Consider the following 20,180-nt stretch of genomic DNA (forward strand, 5'->3'; position numbering starts at 1 on the left):
TGGACTCCACTTTACATCATCTCTTTATACCACTTTGGACAGAAGACTTTCTGAAGACTTCGTGGGAAGTCTTCTATCATAAAATACATTAGAAGATTTGCCGAGAAGTCTTCCGAGAGTCTTCCAAGAATTATCCCAGAAGTCTTCCAAAATCTGTCTCAGATATGGAAAATCTGCATATTCAAAAGCATTCAAATGACTTCAAAATAGAGAAGACTTCAAAAATAATGTTTTAGATAATAAACAAAACAGTCACATTAGGTTGGATCTATAATTTTTTAGAATCTAATATATAAAACACACAAAATACATATCCAAAATTTATACCACTTTAGGCAGAAGACTTCGGAAAACTTCCTGGATAGCATAAAATGCATTAGAAGACTTTCTAAGAAGGCTTCTGAGAAGTCTTCCGAGAGTCTTATGAGAGTCTTCTGAGAAGTCTTTAAAAGTCTCTCAGATCTGGAAAAACCTGCAAATTCAAAAACATTCAAATGACTTCAAAACAGAGAAAAATTTCAAAAATAAAAATTTTACGCTTACAAAATAAACAAAAATATCACACTATGTTGAATCTATAGCTTTTTAGAATCTAACATATAGACACACACATAAATTAATATCCACAATTTAGAGATCTACTTTTGAAAGAGTGAAAGATGGAATCATGTAATGAAAAACCTGCAAAAAGAAGATAAATCAGTGAGAAGACATAAGAAAAAGTGAGAAATGGATATAAAGTTTGGTGTTTTGATGTTCAAAGAGATTAGAGAGAAGTTGGAGAGTTTTAGAGTGAGAAACATTACATTTTTGTTGCAGTCATTTGAGAGGAAGAAAGAGAATGTGTAAATTTTCTTTATATATGGAGACAAAAATTCCAATTAGGTTAAATATTTTCGACCTAGAATACTTCTGGAAGACATATGGAAGACTCATGAAAGACTCATGGAAGACTTATGGAAGACTTTGATTTAGGCGGAAAACCTAAATTATTTAAAAATTTAGGCAGGAACCCTAAATTTTACTTAAATTTAGGCGGAATGTGTCGGAAGACTTCCTTTTAAGTTTTCTGTGTGTCTTCTAGACCCTAAAATCAAATAACCATGCAAAAAAACCTTTTTAAACTTTTAAAAACTTAGAAAGTGTTTAAATCAAATTATTAGATAGTTACTAAACATATATAGGTCAATTTGAAAAAAGAAAAAAATGAAGATAAGATTTCAAATCTAACCCTAAAGATACCAACAATATTATAACATATGTTACCAAACTCGAAACCAATGACTCATGAACCAATCTACATTCACTCATATATGTTGAAAATAATTCAATGTCATATAAACTAAATTTACATTATTGAAAAATGTTTATTATTACATGATTTCAAATTTTAATCCATGAAAATATTTTTTATAAAAAAAATTAAATTATTTTTAAGATCTAATCCATGAGAAGACTTTCTCTGGAAGACTTCTGGAAGACTTATGAAAGACTCCTGCAAGACTTATAGAAGACTCATGAAAGACTTATGGAAGACTTTGATTTAGGCGGAAAACCTAAATTATTCCAAAATTTAGGCAGAAACCATAAATTCTACTAAAATTTAGGCGGGATGTGTCTGAAGACTTCTTTTTAAGTCTTTTGTGAGTCTTCCCTAAAATCAATTAACTATGCAAAAAACACTTTCTTAAACTTAAAAAAAAAACTTAGAAAGTGTTTAAATCAAGTTATTAGATAGTTACTAAACATATATGGGTCAATTTGAAAAAGAAAAAAATGAAGGTAAAATTTTAGAATCAAACCCTAAAGATACATACAATACTATAACATATGTTATCAAGCCCTAAACCAATTACTCATGAGCCAATATACATTAACTCATCTATGCTAAAAATAATTCAATTTCAGATGAACTAAATTTACATCATTGAAAAATGTTTATTATTACATGATTTCAATTTTTTACCCATCAAAATATTTTTTATAAAATTATTTTTAAGATCTACTGAACGAGAAGACTTACAAAGAAATCATCATAGAGAAGACTTATAAAGAAGTCATCATAGAGAAGACTTACAAAGAAATCTTCTCTAACGGAGGGTTATAATGGTAAAATTAAATACATGTTTTTTGTTTGTTCATAAAGGGGCTGTTGTAATTTCACTAGGGTTTTAGGTTACTTTTGTATTTGATTGAATTTGTATTACACTTTTGTATTCAAAATCAAGTTCTGAGTCATTTTTGGCAAATCCCGACCATTTTCAATATTTTCTTTAAATGATATAATAAAAGTTTTATCAAAATTTAAAAAATCACAAATCAATTTTTTTTTTCAAATATATGTACTATTAAAAAATATTTAAAAGTATATAAAACTGAATAATTTTCTTAAAAAAATATCATTAGGTTTTATAAGGGTTTGTATCGGGTAATCCAATGCCAGATCTCATGTTAAGGATGGGTTTCTGCGTTTTTATCAGATTTCATCTGATTTTAAAATATTGGATTTTAACTAAATTCGAAGCGGATTATATAGGGTTGACCTATCATTTACCATTTCAACCATGGATCCAGATTGGGTACGAAAAAACTGCTAAAACTATTAACCCTATAAAAATTTATAGTATTAAATTGACCCAAAATATGCCACGTAAATCATACAAAATGACGTTGTAAAATGCCACCAAAAAAATGACGTTGTAAAATAAGAATGTACATACCAAAATCTCAAATAAACTAACAGATCAATTATATAATTAAAAAAATTATTTCCTTCTTCTATATAAAACGACTTTGTAATTTAATAATGTACATTAAAATCAAAACACTAATTTATATCAATATTTAATTAACCGAAAAATAAAGCGCGGGTCAAAATCTAATAAAGATTTTTTTAAAAAATATGAAAAAAAAGAATCGAACTTTGATGGGGCCATTCAAGATATTTACTGAACATTGAGAGAGACAAAATTATACCAGTTATATATTGCTTTACAAATTTTTAAATAAAACATAATATATTGTCATGGTCAAAATTTAGTCCCTAAACCTACCTTATCTATTTAGAGTAATTTAGTTCAATAAAAAAACTATCTAAATCATCTAATACATATTTTTTCCATTATTTAATACAACTTTCCATCCTTGCAAATATGACTTATCTCAAAATCTATCTTATTAAAGTAGAAGTACATTTAAGAATTGTTTGAAAACAAAGATAGCAATAAAAAAAGAATATAATGTTGTTTGGAAACATGTATAGGAGTATATTAAGAAAAAAAATGTAATGGGCTTATTTTATTAAGAAAAATCGAAGTCCATTATATTATATTACAAAGTAATGAACTTATGTTACTTGATATATATATTTCAAATCAAAATAATAATTTAAAATTGATTTATATCAAACTTTCATTCAAAAATATACATATATTCAAAAATTAAATTTTACTAAAATATTTTCCAATAAAAATTATAAAAAAATATTTTCAATACATATAAGAAAAATACAATACAAAGCTCAGTTTCAAACACCAACTTAAAATATTGGTTTTATATTTCACATTAAAATTTTAAAATATAATATAATTATTCATATAACGGTACATATAAAATACTATTAATTATATTATTATTTATATGATGGTACGTATAAAAAAGACTGATTATTTGATGACGCATATGATATATAATATTGACTAGGGGTGAACATTCGGATACTCATTCAGGTTCAGTTCGGGTCTCTTTGGGTTTTGGGTTTTCGGGATAAAAAATTTCAACATTCGGATATTTCTAAATTTTGGTTCGTGGTTTGGATCTTTGCGGGTTCGGTTTGGATTGAAATAACCTATTTGAATTATTTTTAAAATTTTAAAATTCACTATGTAGTTTAAATTTCTCAAAATCTATAAACAAAATAATATATTTCATATAAATTTGAATAAAATATGTCACAATACCTAACTTAACATATAAATTGGTTTGGTTTCAATATTTGGATAGAGAATCAATAATTCTTTTAAGTATTTTTGGCGTTTTTTTTAACGCTGATTTATTAAAATATCACAATTATGAGAAAGATTACATAGACGATACGACAACCGACAATACTATATGCCTTATAAAGATCTACGCCTAACCGCATCACCTGAGCCGTCCTACGAAAAATCACGCCTGACCGAGTTTACTTGCACCATGTTGAAGATCCCTTGTAAGCCTTTCATTTGTAGCCTGCATAATTGTTTAATAAATCGTTTTCTCCAGGAATTGGAACCTAGACCTAATTATTTAATATTTTTTTGTGTTTTGAATATACTTTAACTATTTTAGATATTACTTTTGACTATATATTTTCAAGTATTTAAACAAATTTAAAAGAATCATATATATTATGGATGTTTTTATATACATTAAATCTAAAAATAATTAATATATATAAGTATATAAATCTATTCCATATACATTCGGATACCCGGAATATTTTGGTTTGGATCGGATTAGGTTTCACTTCTCTAAATAGCAAAATTTTGAATAATTAAGATATTTGATAAATTCCGGTTTAGGTTTGGTACTATTTTTCGGATCGGGATCGGTTAGATTCTTCAGATTTGGGTTTTTTTTCAATTCTAAATAGTGAAATGAAAAATAAACAGCAACATATTTTCAAAAATACACCAGCGCAGGTCAAAATCTAGATCAAATTAAAACAATAGAATCCAAAAATATCTTTGAAAACAACATCTGAACTGAAACCATATCAAACCCAAAAAACGAGTAAACAACCTTTTTTCCCAAATTGAAACTTTATATATACCAAAAGGCTTTTACAACCATCAAGAACATACCAGCTTACATCTTCACAAACCTCCACAAAATTAATTAGAGTAACTAACTACTCAATCATCATCAACACCCAACAAGGGTGGACAAAACAAATTCCCAATGACCATGTTAGCTATCAGATGCTCCTCTTTCATTCGCATACATGTGATCCAACCATCGAAGGTGGCCAGCCGCTACACGAGACTGCATCAGACCTAACTGCCTGACGCTCCAAGCGATGAAAGAGGCACATCTAACTGATGCCAAAAGTCTGATCCTTAGCTCCCACGCCTCGAGAGAATGCAATTCTCTCTTGATCTCTGTAGCTTCAAATTGTAAGTTAGGCCACAAGCCAGGTTGTTCTATTGCTTCAACAGTATCCCCAAAGGTTGAAAGAAAGATCACCTTCTTCTTTCTCAAACTCTTCATTCTTTCTAAAACCCACAACCAAACCCGCAACTTTGTCTCATTGATAGACTTCACATCCGAGAAAGCTCTCCTACCATGTTCAAGAACTCTTCCCTTCTCATCTTTCACAATCCAAGCCGCCCCCATGAGCCCACAACCTTTCGAGCAGTCCATGTAAAACTCACAAAGTACCCAACCTTTAGCAATTGTCTGAACATTACCCTGTGCTCCCTGCTCTATCACACCTGCCTCCATCTTGTCCATTCCACTCTGAACTAGTTGAGCCAAAAACCAACACATCAGCTTCCTCTTTGGCTTTCTTCGTGATTTTCTCTGCTTCAAACAATTTTCCTTCAAAGATAAAGGTGTTTCTGTTCTTCTATAAGTACCAGAGGATCCACGGCCAGCTTCTGTTGACTTCAACGTCGAACCTTACATCCTTAATAACCTTCAGGAGATAGGCAATGTTTTCATAGATCGATTGGTCACTGAAACCATACCGAGGAGAAGGGATATTGGAAATAGCCCAACAGTTCCTAGGAAGATGACAGGTAAAGAGCATATGGTTCACCGATTCCCCTTCGAAACCACACAGCTGGCATCGATCATCACACTTCATTCCCCTTTCCCTTAACAGATCAGCTACCGGCAAGGCTTGTGACAGAGCTTTCCACAGAAAAGTTCTTATCTTAGGAGCTGCCTGCACTTTCCAAATTTGAGATTTCAGGCTGTTGAGGGATGGAAGAGCTTCAACCACTTGATGAATCTCCTTGCTCTTCTCCTGAGACGGTAGCCAATAGCCTGATTTAACAGTGTATGCCCCTGATTTATTAAATTTCCACACCCAGAAGTCCTCTTTAGACGTCACGGGTTGATTCTTTAGAAGGATTTGAATATCTGAAGGCACAAAAATCTCCTCCAAAGCCTGAATATTCCATCTTCTGTTTTGAAAGTCAATCAACTCCCTCACCCGCAGATTCACGTTGAAAGTGCAATTTTTAATCCAGGGAGCCCTCAGACCGCATCCATCAGCTTCATCTTCAACCCATTTATCAGTCCAGATATTTATTGAGTTTCCATCACCAACTCGTTTCTGCAGACCCTTAAGTAGCAACTCCCTCCCAAACAACAAGCTTCTCCAAGCAAATGATGGCCTCTCACCCAATTTGGCATCCAAAAAATTAGAACTCGGGAAGTATCTGCTTCTAAGGAACTGGGCCAACAAGCAATGGGGGAAAGTAAAAACTTTCCAAGCCTGTTTAGCCAGCAACGGTTGATTGAAAGCTTCCAAGTCCCTAAATCCCATTCCTCCACTCTCCTTTGGCAAGCAAAGTTTCTCCCAAGCTATCCAATGGATTTTCCTGAGATGCACATCAGATCCCCACCAGAAGTTTACCATCGCACTTGACATGTTAGCACAGATTTTTTTCAGGAGTTTGATAACTGACATCGCAAAAACAGGCAGGGCCGATGCTGACGTCTTTAATAATATCTCTTTACCCCCTTGGGATAGCTTCCTTAGGTACCAAGCATTAAGTCTACCATTCAACCTTCCTTTTAAATAGCCTAGCAGATCTATCTTAGAGCCGCATAAGCATTCCGGCAACCCCATATATTTGCTTGAACCTCCTTCGTTTGAGATACCTAGCACCCTTTGAATCGCAAGTTTCACAGCGGGATCAACCTGAGATCCAAAGGATATAGCTGATTTCTGCAAGTTGATCGTCTGTCCTGTTGCACAGCCATACACCTCGAGCACTTGATTCAGGGTCCTAGCTTGGTTTTCAGACGCTTTGCACATAAACAAACTGTCGTAGGCAAACAGCAAATGATGAACTGAGGGCCCTTCATCAGCAAACTTCAAACCATTTAGAAAGCATAATCTTTCCGCTCTATTCAATAGTTGAGTAAGCCCTTCTGTACACATCACAAATAGAAACGGTGAGAGGGGATCACCTTGGCGCAGACCACGCTGCGGTCTGAACATCCCAAAAGGTTGATCATTCACCAGCACCGCAAAGGAGACAGAAGTAACGCATGCCATAATCAGCTTAACCCATTTGGAGTCAAACCCAAGGGCCTCCATCAAGCTCCTAAGATAGCTCCACTCCACCTTGTCGTAAGCCTTGGACATGTCCGTTTTCACCACCATTGTCTCACTCATAATGCTCGGATTGACCCGTAATGCATGAATCGCTTGCAATTGCGATGTTATCTGTAATCAATCTCTCTGCCACGAAGGCCGATTGATTAACAGATATCAACTCGGGGAGGATGGGCTGTAGACGGGATACCAATATCTTGGAGATGATTTTATACAGAACGGAGCATAAGCTTATCGGTCGCATATCAGCCATCGTTTCAGGCTCCTGGACTTTAGGTATAAGACAGATATAAGTGAAGTTCCAATCCGCTGGCATTCTCCTTGTTACAAAGAACATCTTTACTTCAGATGATACTCTTGGCCCTATCTCATCCCAATATTGTTGGGGAAAAAACCCCGACATTCCATCCGGCCCTGGAGCACTTGAGCCTTTTATACTGAAGACTGCACTTTTGATTTCCTCATCTGACACTTCACCAATCAGTTGCTGGTTCATTTCATCCGAAACTCTTTGTCTCATCTCCTGGAACAGAGGCTGGTAGCTTGGGGGATTAGAAGACTTGAAGAGATCATTAAAGTAATCCACAGCCACCTGAGCTTTTGCTGCTTCTGACCATTGATCTTCTCCATTTCCATTCTTGATTTTTACAAGCCTTTTCTTTGCTCTGTTCGCCTTAACCGATTCATGAAAGAAGTTAGAGTTTCGGTCACCATATTTAAGCCATTTTTTCCATGCTTCTCTGCTGCCAAAAGAGTTCTTCTTATTTATATGCTCTACACAGCTCTTTCTTTATCACTCTGATCGCATGCCATCACGGGTAATTTCTTGAATGAAACCATTCTAACCTCCTCTCCAGAATATGAATTCTGTCTTTGGCATTGAAGATCCTTTGTTTCTTCCATTCACTCGAAGCACCACAACAGTCTCGAAGCCTTTTCGCCACACTTCTATTACCGGACCCCTCCGCAGCACCTCTCCACGCTTCTATTAACCTCTAGTTTCACTCCAGGTTGAAACAAGAACTTTTTGTCAAACCTGAACTGTCCCACTCTTCTTTCTTGGTAAGCTTGAAGTTTCAGTAGCACTGGTCTGTGATCAGAGCCGCGTTTATCCAAAAACTTCTGATTCGATCCACTGAAAGATCTCAGCCATGCCTTGTTGCCAAAAGCCCTGTCTAGACAACATTGGATCCACTTCTTCCATCTTTGCCCCGCCCATGTAAATCTGATACCAGATGACTCCAGTTCTTCCACTTCACATTCAACAAGCATGTCCCCAAAAGGTTTGAATGATGCTTCAGATCTCGTGGGACCTCCTGTTTTTTCATCATTGTTGAGGATCTTGTTGAAATCTCCAATCAAACACCACTTATCTCTTCTGGTGACCCCTATCCTGCTGATTCTTTCCTAGACAATATCCTTCTCCTCTGAAGACGGTTCACCATATATACATGAGAGGAAGAAACTAACTTCTTCATAACACTACAAGAAAACAGCGGCATACTGAGGGAAAAAATCGTCGGTATGTCGTCGGAATAACGCTATTCCGACGACATACCGACGAAAAAAGTCCTCGGAAATAACTCCTCGGAAATTCATCTTTCCGAGGGATTTCCGACAGAATTCCGAGGAAATGAATTTCCTCGGAATATTCCGAGGACTTTTTTCGTCGGAAATTCCTCGGAATATTCCGAGCAAGATGTCGTCAGAATATTCCGAGGGATACACTTCCTCGGAATATTTCCAAAATTAAAAAAAAAATTATAAATTTATTTTTTAAAATTGAAATTCGAAAATATAAAATTAAAATTGAAATAGAAAACATATTTAAAATACAAAAAATAATAAAATAGTTTTTATAAATAAAAAAATGTTTTATAAATACAAAATTAGTTTTAATAAATATAAATATTTTTATAAATATGAAATCATCTTTTTATAAATACAAAAAATAATAAAAGTGTTTATAAATCAAAAAAATGTTTTATAAATACAAAATTAGTTTTAATAAATATAAATATTTTTATAAATATGAAATCATCTTTTTATAAATACAAAAAATAATAAAATAGTGTTTATAAATCAAAAAAATGTTTTATAAATACAAAATTAGTTTTAATAAATATAAATATTTTTATAGATATGAAATCATCTTTTTATAAATACAAAATAGTTTTTATAAATACAAAAAATAATAAAATAGTGTTTATAAATCAAAAAATGTTTTATAAATACAAAATTAATTTTAAAATATGAAATCATCTTTTATAAATCCAAAAATCGAATTTATATACAAAGAACGTTTTGTATATTTAAAAATAGTTTTTATAAATACAAAAATAAAAAAATAGTGTTTATAAATAAAAAAAAATGTTTTATAAATACAAAATTAGTTTTAATAAATATAAATATTTTTATAAATATGAAATCATCTTTTATAAATCCAAAAATCGAATTTATATACAAAAACGTTTTTTAAAATCGAATTTATATAGAAAAAACTTTTTGTAAATACAAAAATAATAAACAATTTATAAAACAAGTTCTAAATCAATTCAACACAACCAAATCACAATTCTAAACCTATTACACAACAAATCACAATCCTACCCAATCACCCTAACAAAAATCTATTAAAAAACTTCTAAAATCATCAAATCTACTTAAAAACCTAACAAATAGGAACTAAGAGAGTGGGATAGGGTCCTTACATGATTTGTAAGGGAATGGAAAGGATTCGCCGGAGAGATCGTCGCGAGAGAAGGTGGAGAACGCCGGAAGGAGAGAGAGATCGCCGGAGAGGAAGAAGAGAGAAATGGGGAAGAAGATGCGGTTCGAGTTTATAAAACCTTCGGTCTGACGGATATTTTCCGTCGGAATTCCCTCAGTATTTTCAATTTCAATTTTTACGAAATATTTGGCGGCTTGTTTGCCCGGTTAAATGAAAATATTCCGAGGAAATTCCGACGGCCACTTAAATATCCGTCGGAATTTCTTCAGAATATTTTCATTAATTCGAGGAAAAAGAATATCATGTGCATATATTTCTATTAATTTATATTGTTCCTCGGAATTTCCTCGGAATATTCCGAGGAAATACCGAGGAACTAGTGTTTGGGGTTTCAAAACATCAATTTTTTTTGCCGTATTTCATTTCTTATACAATTGTAATGCATACCATTGAGGATTCTTTGTATAGATGAGCATAAACCATGAAAAACAAATTTCAAAACGAATTGTAAGTATTCCATTTACCGTTCATTAAAGTGTATAAGTGTTTCTCTTATGTTGTGGGGATTTCGTTCATACAATCGGAAATGTGTTTATTATAGGGTAAGGAACAAATTTTTGACTTCATAATGAACGTAAGACACTTAATAAGGGTTATATAGGTGTTATTCAAACCGCAAAACGTTGTTTTCGGTTTAAAAACCCTATTTCCTCGGAATTTCCTCGGAATATTCCGAGGGAATTCCGAGGAAACCCTTTTCTTCCTCGGAATTCCGTCGGAATATTCCGAGGAAATTCCGAGGAACAAGTGTTTGGGGTTTCAAAATCTCGAATGTTTTTTTATAAACGCATCGATCGATGGATTTATGTCCAAAAACGCATCGATCAATCCCTAAGATGGAACAAAGCGTAACAATGTGATCGATCGATGAGATTATCCCATCGATCGATCTAGGATATCAAGTGTTCCTCGGAATTTCCTCAGAATATTCCGAGGAAATTCCGAGGAACTACTGTTTTGGGTTTCAAAATCTCGAATGTTTTTTTATAAACGCATCGATCGATGGATTTATGTCCAAAAATGCATCGATCAATCCCTAAGATGGAACAAAGCGTAACAATGTGATCGATCTATGAGATTATCCCATCGATCGATCTAGGATATCAAGTGTTCCTCGGAATTTCCTCGGAATATTCTGAGGAAATTCTGAGGAACTACTGTTTTGGGTTTCAAAATCTCGAATGTTTTTTTATAAACGCATCGATCGATGGATTTATGTCCAAAAACGCATCGATCGATCACTAAGATGGACCAAAGCGTAACAATGTGATCGATCGATGGGTATATGTCCAAAAACGCATCGATCGATCACTTGTTCGTCGGAATTTCCTCGGAATTTTGTGAGGAACACATTTCTCCTCGGAATTTCCTCGGAATATACCGACGGATTAATGTTTCCTCGGAATTCCGTCGGTTTATTCCGAGGAAATTCCGAGGAAACCCAAAATTTGGGCTTCCTCGGAATTTCCTCGGAAATTCCTCGGGAAATTCTGAGGATTTCATTTTCCGTCGGAATGTCCGTCAGAATACCGATGTTTTCTTGTAGTGTAATGAACTTGCATATCGATCAGGTTCTTATCCGCATATTTAATTTCCAGCTTGATGTCACTTGTCGAAAATAATGCCAAACCCCCCCCCCCCCCACTCAAGCCTTTCGGATCAACTGTGAAAACCCTATCATACCCGAGCCACTGCTGCAGATCCACCAAAACATTTCTACAGTTCTTAGTCTCCATCAAGAACATGATCTCCGGAAAATGTGTTCGACGTATTTCTCGGAGTTGCTGAATTGTCATGTCTTGAGTACGCCCCAATCCCTGGAAATTCCAGCTCAATATGCTCATTTAAAGATTGGGCGATCCCTCCCTTGGGATCACCTTTAGGGTTTTAGACTTCGCTGAAACTAGAAGATCCCCAACTTTAGTTTCTACCTTTCTCTTCTTGATTTGGGGGGGCGTCTACGCTGATAGGTTTTCTTTATAGTCCCAGATGAAGCACACGGTTCCGAAAAAACAGTACTAAACACCGTTGAACTAGCAGAAGAACCCATATAAGTGGCACCAAAAATAGCATCTTCACTCTCAGCCATCGTGATCTTTTCATCATTCCATCTCCCTGATGTACCAACTCTGATTGCAGAAGCCATCAATTTCTCCTGTTGATTTCTGCCCTCCTTCGGCTTCCGGCTTCCGGATTCTTTAATTCCTCACAGCTGAACACTATCCCCTTCCCTTTATCAAAGTCTTGAGAAATAATGGGAGGTGCCTCAAGTCTCAGCACTGTACGCTGCAGCATAGGGTCTTGTTCCACAGCAGCTACTGAGCTTCTTACTCTTTCTTTCCTTTCAAAGCTATCTTCTTCGGTAGCCAGCATCAAGTACTGTCTCATTTCATCCAGCACCTCTTTTACAATTTTCGGCCTTCTTGTAACCGAGCTTATCCCCACCTGATCTTCAGTAAGATCTCCAAAAAGAGGATCATCCTCTTTTAAACAGTCTGTTTTACTTCCAACTCTTTAGAGATCCTTTGGCGTCTTACAAGAGCTTCATCTTTTCTTCTCTTCAATACAAGGGGGGAAATCCTTTGCTCATGGTTCAGCCTATGACAGATAAAACATCGCTTTTGAATCCTTTCATAGTTGAAATGGATAGGCACCGGTTTCTCTCCTTTAATGTTGACCACCCTTGACATCTTCAACGGGTTCGCCGCATTGAACTTCACTTGGACTCTTTCATAAGGTTGAGTTTGCGGTTTTGTGGGATCAAAGATAAATTCCTTAACTTACCCAGCAGCTCTCCAAGCGCCATGATAACTTCCTTTGTGTAGTAATTCATAGGAATGTTGCTTATGTGCAGCCACAACGGAATATACTGCAGATAATGTGGTTCTTCAACCCACCTCTCTATCGCCAGAGTCCATTCATTGAAGGTATGGACTCCTTTCGCCAAAACATCAAGCAAATCATACTCATGGTCGAAGAAGAATTGAAAGCGCTCCTTGGACAGAGCCACTCCTCGAGATCTACCTTCCTTCTGCCATTTTCCAGGCATTCTCCAAATTAATGTTGACATTTTCTGGCATTCTAGGTTTAGAATTCTACCCACCAAACTCAACTTGTTCTTCTCATTCGAACAGAACCCCCGGCAGATCCGGCATTTCGAACGGTTCATCTTCTTCCTCTAGTGAAAGAGCCATCAAGGCTCTGTCCATTGCCGCCGACATCGATACAGACAATCTTCGAATTTCGAAACTGATTTAATCCAATGTTTTTCACCCGATTGAATGCCCCAACTTTGATCTAGATTTTTCCACGAGCCAAGAACCCTAGATCTTAGCTTCACTTTTGCTAAAAAGTATCTAAAAAGTACCACAAAGTGGTTGAACGGCTTAAAAGAAACGTGTTTTTCTTGCTTTTTCTGAGTCCCACGCTCCACTACCTTACTTCAACTTGAGAGAGAATCCTAAGCAGCTTTTATGTTCCATAAATTATTTAAATATAAAACCAAACCTAACTTTGACTGACTAAGAAGTACCACGAAATGAGAAAACAGTAGATCTTAAAATGAGTAAAACGGTATACAATGGTATCAAATGAGTAGAGGTTGTTCAAGACCACACAGATTCTGTAATCACCTCCACATCAATTAGTTGAGTTTTAGTGATGCAAATGATGCAGCCAGATCCAAAGCTGCGTTCACTTGAGAGGCATCCGTTCCCTGAGACCACAACAACATATGCTCAAGAGTCAATATATGTCCATATGCTTCACCGACGGATCTTAGATTGAGATCCATTAGCGCATGATCCCTAAAACCCAGACACATACCTGTCCAGATGCAAGACCACTTTTCCCTTTCCCGCATCTCCCTTTCAGAGGACCCAATGCAGTAGTAAGCCACTCAGTAACGTCTAATTGCTTGAATTTATCAGATTTGTCTGGAACTCCTGCACACACAACCGCCTTGTTGGTCGTTTCATCTGTGCTGAACACCATTATCGACATTCCCTAGAAGATTCACCAACAACACTTTTATTTAACTTTCTTTACCTTTTCGAAGAGTAGTTAGTAGAAGTAAATGGAGATTTACCTTCTTTTCCATAACTTTCGAGACAGCTTCTCGCACGGCAGCTGCATCAAGACCTACATCAAGCTGGATAATGCAGAATGTCTTCCCATCTGATGCTGCAGATTCTGCTGCCTCTGTTGCTACTTTCACTGATATCTTCAGGTTCTGCTCTGCTATTTTCTTTTGAGCTTTCCTCACTTCATTCTGCAATTTAAAAAAAAAAGAATATATCCACTTTAATACTTCTGTTACCAGACACAAGCCAAAGGTTCTTTGCAAAGTAGATGCAGAAAAAAAGCTCCTCAATGTAGAGCTGAAAGAGATTACCTGAAGCAGAGCAATCTTGGCCCTTATATCTGCCTTTTTGGCCGCTGGCATAATTGCCGAGTCTACCCGGCTTTTCAAAGCAGCAACTTTCTGTCAACATTCAAAAATGATCACATTAAGTTTGACATGAATAAGATTTATTATAAATTTTTAGATTGTGAGAAACGAGAGAAGAGAGATAACCTTTTCCAATGCACTCCCCTCCGCTTTGGATGCATCCTCGACTTCTTTTTCAAGTGAGGACGCCACGTTCATTGCATCAAAAGCACATTCGGTAGTCACAGCAGTTACCCTACGAATACCTTTAGCAATTCCCTCTTCTGATAGAAGAGCAAAAGCTTTCGCTTCACGGGTGTTTGTTATGTGGGTTCCTGCGATATCCAAAAAAATACAATACTCAATACTCTATTCAGAAAGATCAAAAAACCATCCCCCATGGAAACCAACCTCCACAAAACTCAGAAGAAAGTGATGACCACTCATCGTTTTCGGGATCAGCCAAGAGGTCCTCGACCCGTCTCCCAATCGACACCACTCTAACAGGATCAGGGTAGACCTAAAAACAGAGGAAGCGAAAACGTTTTAGATTCACAGAAAACAAACTAAAAATGCATTGCAAGAGAACTGGTGGACAGCTTACTTCACCAAACACTGCTCTTAGACCTTTGATTCGCTTGGCTTCAGAAAGCACTGATTCCTTCGAAAATACATCCAGTTCATCCTTGATCTGTTTATTCACTATGGCTTCGATCTTTCTTAAATCTTCAGGATCAACCGGCTTGCCTACTCGATATTATGGAAACCGTTAAACAATTATAAGAGACTATCCATATCCATATCCATATCAATATGAAAAATACGTATTGAAGAATGTACCGTGAGAAAAATCAAAACATAGTTTTTCAGGAAATGATCCCTGAGCACTTCCTGAATTCATGGAAAGTGAATGTTTTGAGATCCAATTTAAGAAAAAAGGAAATTACCCTTTAGGTAACTTAAACTACAGAAACAATACCTTCAGTGCAAAATTCAACATATGTGTACAAGTATGGTTAGGAGCGATGAGCTTATTGTCTTAAGGCAATCACACACAAACTCGATATCAACTCGAGTATCTCACACACAAGATTAATAAGAACTCAACTCTTATTTCTTTAGTAAAATCTCTCAAATCTAAAGCTCACAACACACATAAGTTATACCACATATTGTTATCTCCTTATATACTACTTAATTAAACCTAATCCCAATAGTAGTATCTAGTTTCCATATTTCCTATTTCCTTTTCTCATAAGAAATAGATAACTTATATATCAAGTTATTTCATGCTTATCCAACATTCTCCCTCTTAAGCTTGGAATCACTTGTATCCACATCTTGTACTCCTATGAAGTCTCTCATTTCTTTAAATTTGATTCTTCCCAAAGCTTTGGTTAAGATATCCGCCTTTTGTTTATGACCAGAGATATGCTCGACTTCAATTTGCCCTTTCTCCACACATTCCCTTATAAAGTGAAACCTAGAGTGTATATGTTTGCTTCGACCATGGAACACCGGATTCTTCGTAAGTGCGATTGCTGATTTGTTATCGATTCGTATAGTGATCCTCTCATATGGACGTCCAAGAATCTCGCTTAACAACTCTTGTAGCCACAGCGCTTGTCTTGCTGCTTCGGTTCCAGCCATGAACTCTGCTTCGCAAGATGAGAGTGCAACAACTTCTTGTTTCTGTGAGTGCCAAGTGATTGGGCTTTCTCCGAGATAGAAGATATGGCCTGTGGTGCTCTTGCCATCATCAACATCATTGTTATAGCTACTGTCGCTATATCCAAGTAGTCTTGGTACCTTCGACATCATTCTCTGAAACGTTAGGCCAAGATTAGTAGAACCTCGCAGATATCTTAAACACTGTTTCATTGCCGTGCCATGAGAATCTTTCGGACAGTGCATGTATCGGCTCAATACTCCCACAGAATAGGCCATGTACGGACGCGTATGAAGCAGATAGTGTAGACAGCCAATGTTCTCTCTGAACTCTGTTGCGTCGATCTCTCTCTCTCCATCAGCTCTTGATAATTTAAGTCCTGCTTCCATCGGTGTCTGCACAGGGTTACATTGACTCATTCCTTCCTCTTGCAAAATCTTTTGCGCATACCGGCTTTGATTCAACGTTATTCCTCCACTATGTTGATTTACTTCTATCCCGAGATAGTAGGTTAATCTACCAAGATCGCTCATATCAAATTTTGATGCCATCATTGCTTTAAACTCATCAATAACTCTCTTGCTGGTTCCTGTAACAAACAGGTCATCAACATAGACGGCTACCACGAGTAAGTGTCCGTTGATCATCTTCCGATATACGGACAGTTCCTTTGTACAATTACGAAACTCCATCTCAATGAGAATGCCATTGAGCTTTGTGTTCCAAGCTCTTGGAGCTTGTCTCAAACCATATAACGCCTTTTTAAGTTTCTTTAAGCTCACCGTGCAAGAATGCTGTCTTTACATCAAGATGATGTACCTCCCAACCATAAGCTGCTGCCAAATTTACTAGAAGTCGTATTGTTTCGTGACGGGCCACTGGAGCAAAGACCTCGTCGAAGTCAATGCCATATTGTTGTACATACCCTTTCGCAACAAGACGAGCTTTGAACTTGTTTATACTCCCATCTACGTTTCGTTTCAATTTAAAAACCCACTTCAGGCCAATTGGTTTGACTCCAACGGGTATTTCAACTAGCTCCCATGTTTCGTTCTTGATGATGGAATCAATCTCATCCTCACATGCTAGTGTCCATTATCTTGACTCGCTTGCTTCTCGGAAATTCAATGGTTCATTGTTGAGACACAGCAAAAGTCTTTCTCATTCTTCTATTGCAAGGAGAATATAATCATCCAAGTACTTCGGTTTGACACTTTGACGTTCTGATCTTCTCAAAACAGGCTGAGATGTATCTTCAGTGAGGTCTTCTTGAGACGATGGAAGCTCGTCTTCATCTGTCGGCTCTGTATCAAGGTCGTGATTCTCCCCATCTTCATCCTCGTGTCTTGTCTCATCACTCTCGTCTGGGTTATCTCAGATTATAACAGTTTCTTGAAGCCCACGATTCCCATGTGTGCTCATTGTAAGAGTAAATTCCTCATCATGTCTCTGGTCTTTAGAGGTCTTACTCCAATCCCAGCCTTTCATCTCATCAAAAACAACATCTCGACTTACTATAACTCTCCGATCTTGAGGATCATACAGGCGATAAGCCTTTGACCCTGGTTCTGTTCCGAGGTTCACTAGCATCTTTGATCTGTCGTCAAGTTTCTTCAGTTGTATCTTCTCTATCTTTGCGTATCCGATGCATCCAAAGACCCTCAGATGGCTTACGTTTGGCTTTTTGAGATGAAATAACTCATATGGAGTCATGTCCTTGAGTGCTCGTGTAGCAATTCTATTCAGAAGATATGCTGAGTGTCGTATTGCCTCTCCCCAAAACCAATTTGGCATGCTCATATGCTTTAACATACTTCTGGTCATCTCCAACAGGGTTCTGTTTCACCTTTCGACCACGCCATTCTGCTGCGGTATGTATGGAGCAGTTAGATGTCTCTTAACTTCAGAGTTCTCGCAGAAGGTGTTGAATTCATTGGAAGTGAACTCTCCACCTCTATCTGTTCTAAAGGTTTGAATCTTCTCCCATGTTTCTTGCTCCACTAAACTCTTCATTGTTTTGAATTTTGTGAAGGCTTCGCTCTTATCTTTCATCAAGATAGCCCACATGTACCTTGAATAATCATCAATGAGGACGAAGATGTATCTCTTACCACCCTGTGTACTCGGAGTTATTGCCCCACATAAGTCTCCGTGTATCAGTTGAAGTCTCTTGCTAGCTCGGTATTGTGTTGCTTGTGGAAACACTTGCCTCGCTTGTTTCCCTTTCAAGCATGATCCGCATACTTCTCTCTCAATGCTGAGCTTTGGAATCCCTAACACGACCTCTCTTTGTATCATTGATCTCATTGTCTCAAGGTGTATGTGTCCCAACCTTGCATGCCATCTGCTTGACTCCTTTGATTCTGTTAGAGAAAGACACGCGTCTGGTGTTAAGCTCATGCATACTTTGTATAGTCGGTTTCTCGATCTGTTGGCTGTAACAAGCAACTTCCCATTCTGATCATGCATTGTAGGTTGATCTCCTCTCATCCGTATATCACATCCATCTTCTGTGGCTTGGCCTAGTGAAATTATATTACTTCTTAAGTCAGGAATGTAATACACATCATTCATCTTACTTGACTCGCCATTCATATCAATGAATGATATTGTTCCCTTGCCTTTTATATCGATGCGTGAATCATCACCGAACCTAACCTTGCCTGTGATTGAAGTGTTAACACTAGAGAAGTATCTCTTATATCCTGTCATATGATTACTCGCACCATTGTCGAGATACCAAATTTCTTCTCCAGTGTTTGTTTCATACTTTTCAGGCATGACGTTCTTCTCATTCAAGAAAACAGTTTCATGTATCATCAACTCCTCTGCGTTTTGCGTCTCTGTATTGTCTGATTCTTGTGCTTCTTGCAGTTTCAACAGACGATCTGGACAGTCCTGAGCAAAGTGTCCGTTCTTATCACACCTGTAGCATGTGATTCGGCTATAATCAAAGTTTCTTCCACGACCTCTCCCTTGGTTGAAAGAGCGTCCACCTCGACCTCTGCCTCTATGGTCTCTGTTATAGTCACGGTTTTAACCATTGTAGTTTGATGATCTTCGATCTTGGCCTTCTGTATTAGCATACATCAGCTTTCCTTTCTCTTCTTCAACATCTTCCTCCACGGACACTCGCTCCTCATAAGCCTTTAGACGTCCCACTATGTCCTCAAAACCAGTGGTATTAAGGTCTAGTACTTGCTCCAATGAAGCCACAATCTGAATATACTTTTTGCGTGGGAGACACTTCAAGAACTTCCGGACTAACTTTGGTTCTTCAATGGTAGCTCCTAACGCAGATGATTTTGATGAAATCTCTGAAAGTTTTCCAGCAAAGTCATCAATTTTATCGGAATCTTTCATCTGTAAACGATCGAATTCAGTCATCAATGTCTGAAGCCGAGCCTCCTTTACTCTTTCTGCTCCCATGTTTCTCAATTTGATAGCCTCCCACACTTTCTTTGCTGTATCAAGCTCCCTAACTTGAAGTATAAGATCCTCCGGAATGGATTGAAACAACAAAGCCGTAGCCATGTCATTCTTATCTCCATCTGCAGACTCGGTCTCAATTATCTCCCAAACCTTATGAACCTTCAATGTTATCTTCATTCTCATATCCCATACTGTGTAGTTGCTAGAGGTGAGCATCGGACACTTTATGGATGAAGGACCTCCGCCTTCTCTTCCTGCTGTAACTGGAATCTTTTCTCCCATGATTTGTTTTTCGAAGCTCTGATACCACTTATTGTCTTAAGGCGATCACACACAAACTCGATATCAACTCGAGTATCTCACACACAAGATTAATAAGAACTCAACTCTTATTGCTTTAGTAAAATCTCTCAAATCTAAAGCTCACAACAAACATAAGTTATACCACATATTGGTATCTCTTTATATACTACTTAATTAAACCTAATCCCAATAGTAGTATCTAGTTTCTATATTTCCTATTTCC

At 36.8% G+C, this 20,180-nt stretch overlaps 2 protein-coding genes across 2 annotated transcripts; both read right to left on the reverse strand.

The window, feature by feature from the left end:
- Nucleotides 1-12,269: 12,269 nt before the first annotated feature.
- LOC106404293 lies at nt 12,270-13,345 on the reverse strand. The gene is made up of 3 exons (XM_013845022.1): nt 13,262-13,345; nt 12,909-13,155; nt 12,270-12,574 (listed from the first exon to the last, which is right to left on the reverse strand). The coding sequence occupies exons 1-3, from the start codon at nt 13,343-13,345 to the stop codon at nt 12,270-12,272; spliced, it is 636 nt and encodes a 211-aa protein (XP_013700476.1).
- Nucleotides 13,346-13,606: 261 nt separating this feature from the next.
- Nucleotides 13,607-15,469, reverse strand: LOC106404292 (alanine--tRNA ligase-like). The gene is made up of 8 exons (XM_022697467.2): nt 15,394-15,469; nt 15,158-15,300; nt 14,965-15,073; nt 14,701-14,888; nt 14,518-14,607; nt 14,212-14,394; nt 13,950-14,129; nt 13,607-13,839 (listed from the first exon to the last, which is right to left on the reverse strand). The coding sequence occupies exons 1-8, from the start codon at nt 15,452-15,454 to the stop codon at nt 13,768-13,770; spliced, it is 1,026 nt and encodes a 341-aa protein (XP_022553188.1). The 5' UTR covers nt 15,455-15,469; the 3' UTR covers nt 13,607-13,767.
- Nucleotides 15,470-20,180: the final 4,711 nt, after the last annotated feature.

Source organism: Brassica napus, chromosome C6, assembly GCF_020379485.1.
Source record: "Brassica napus cultivar Da-Ae chromosome C6, Da-Ae, whole genome shotgun sequence".
Classification (NCBI taxonomy): Eukaryota; Viridiplantae; Streptophyta; class Magnoliopsida; order Brassicales; family Brassicaceae; genus Brassica; species Brassica napus.